The 2,297-nt window shown below is 41.3% G+C and overlaps 1 protein-coding gene across 1 annotated transcript; it reads right to left on the bottom strand.

Annotated features, from left to right (window-relative positions):
• Window positions 1–692: 692 nt before the first annotated feature.
• On the bottom strand, window positions 693–2,079 carry LOC106310246 (ethylene-responsive transcription factor 1A-like). Its single transcript, XM_013747484.1, has one exon. It carries the CDS (start codon window positions 1,587–1,589, stop codon window positions 822–824), a length of 768 nt encoding a protein of 255 aa, XP_013602938.1. The 5' UTR covers window positions 1,590–2,079; the 3' UTR covers window positions 693–821.
• Between the last annotated feature and the right edge of the window lie 218 nt (window positions 2,080–2,297).

Genomic DNA, 2,297 nt, shown 5'->3' with positions numbered 1-2,297 from the left:
GAGCCAACTATTTTATATGAAGATAATGCAGCATGTGTTGCTCAAACAAAGGACGGATATATCAAAAGCGATAGAACGAAGCATATTCATCCGAAGTTCTTCTCATACACTCAAGAGCTCGAGAAGAATAAAGAGATTGAAGTAAGATATGTTCGATCATGCGACAATGCAGCCGACCTCTTCACAAAATCACTCCCTACCTCGGTATTCAGAAAACACATCCATAACATTGGGATGCGCCATCAGAATGATCTATGACTGTTCATTCGAGGGGGAGCTTACGTAGTTGTACTCTTTTTACCTTACTATGGTTTTTCCCATTGGGTTTTCCTGGAAAGGTTTTTAACGAGGCAACAAAGACGTTAAGCGAGAGCGGATAGTGACACCGGCCCCCAAGGGGGAGTGTTACGAAAGTCAACAAAAACAGAAGGAGCCGCAATGTTTGAAATTATAAAAGATGTGGGGCCCGCTGCACTATTTGCACAGTAAATTTCCTTCTATATATACGAACGTTTGCGTTCGTTTGTAAACACACTAAAAAAACTCTTCTCTTCCCTTTAATAAGAAACACTCTCTCTATATTTGTGTTATCTTCTCCTACGAGTATAAATTTTACCCTTATTTAAATTACTGCGATACTATAAAATCATATTTCTTTTCATAACAAATTCATTGTTAGTTTCCCTTCGAACTTTCTTTTACCGCACAAATAATTGGAATGATTGGAAGGTGGTTTAAATTAATAAATGAATATTATTTTCTTAGCACTTTCCTTTTCCCCCACTCTGGGAAAAAATGATCCAACAAAGAAAATTTCAAAACTATAAGACAAGTAAATGATCGTCACGTCTCACTTCAACCACCTCACACTTGACCATCAACCCCATATCTGTTCCTTGACCGCCGCCGTTTACAGAAGCCACCGTTCTTCTCCGCTTCGAACCTCCGATTTCAGAGGAAGAACCTCTCTTTGACTTAACCCGAACCGGGTCAGGTTCACCTGAGTTAACCCTCAAAGGAAAATTCAAAAGAGCGCGGGAACCACGCATCCTGAAAGCAGCTCTGTCGTAAGCCAACGCTGCATCTTCCGCCGTCTCAAACGTCCCCAACCAAACCCTAGCTCCGTTCTTCGCCGGATCCCTTATCTCCGCCGCGAACTTCCCCCACGGCCTCTGCCTCACTCCTCTGTAATGCTTCCCCTTCTCCGGAGCCTTAACCGGACTCGCCTTCTTCGCCGGAACATGATCGACCACCGTGAAGTTCTCGGTTTTAACCTTCGGAAAATTAGAGCTCTGGTCTTCGTCGGAGGATGAAGACGACGGTTCCCATCCGCCGTGAAACGCGTCGTTGAGGATACCGTAGACTAACATGTCCTCCGTGTCGTTTTCTTTCAACGGCAAGTGTCCCCAGCTCTCAGTGAAGCAAGGGTACAACTTGCTGAAGCTAGGGTTTCTTCCGTACACCGGTTTGGCCGTCGTACCAGATTGAACCACCGAACTCGCCGTCGACTCACTGAGCCACGACTCCGATTCTCCTAGTAAGTGTCGTCTTATCGACTCAAGCAAAATGTAGTCGGATTCTGCCGCCATTATATTTTTTTGAAAAATGTTTTTCTTGATTATGTTTTTTTTTATTCTGTAGAAAATATTGAAAATTAAAGTGGGAATGAAGGTAAAGAGGTTTCGATATATGTTATATAGAGGGTAAATTGAGATAAAAGGTTCATGAACCTGGAAAGGTTTGAATTGACGAAGACATATTATTCCTGTAAATATTTATTTTAGTGTATAGTGGGGTGATTAAAAAGTTGAAAATATGAAAGTGGTGGATTTTTCTCATTGCTAAGAAGGTTCGTGAATTAAACACGTGCGGATTATCCACATAAAGACACGGGTGAAGTAGCCGTCATGGAATGTTGTCACGCAATCTATGGAGGAAAGCGATATTGTGATTGGTCTTTCTCTCGTGTCTCCCAACTTGTCTTTGTCTTTTTGTGTCATTCTGGTTTTGGCTCTTTTTCTAACTTGAACCGCCGGTTTCTGCATCACACATGACACATCTATGCCAATTTACTTTTCTGTTACCAAACCGGCTTTATGGTTGTAAAAGAAGAGGGTATTCAGAATCCATAATCATTTCATTTTTCTCGTTGCTGTATAAAATCCTATGTTCATAAAGATCCAACTAATTACTCATTTTTGTAAAGCCACATACTCTAGAAGAAAAACCTATGTTCAGGTTTCATAGGCGTTTAATTTGCATTTCATCATCAATTGACACAGTAAAATATTCTCACT

The sequence above is a fragment of the Brassica oleracea genome, chromosome C8 (genome assembly GCF_000695525.1).
Source record: "Brassica oleracea var. oleracea cultivar TO1000 chromosome C8, BOL, whole genome shotgun sequence".
Taxonomy (NCBI): domain Eukaryota; kingdom Viridiplantae; phylum Streptophyta; class Magnoliopsida; order Brassicales; family Brassicaceae; genus Brassica; species Brassica oleracea.
This window is presented reverse-complemented; position numbering and strand designations above follow the sequence as displayed.

What these genes read in the sequence shown, in the direction of transcription:
- LOC106310246 (XM_013747484.1), bottom strand. Translation starts at nt 1,589, where the DNA reads ATGGCGGCAGAATCCGACTACATTTTGCTTGAGTCGATAAGACGACAC.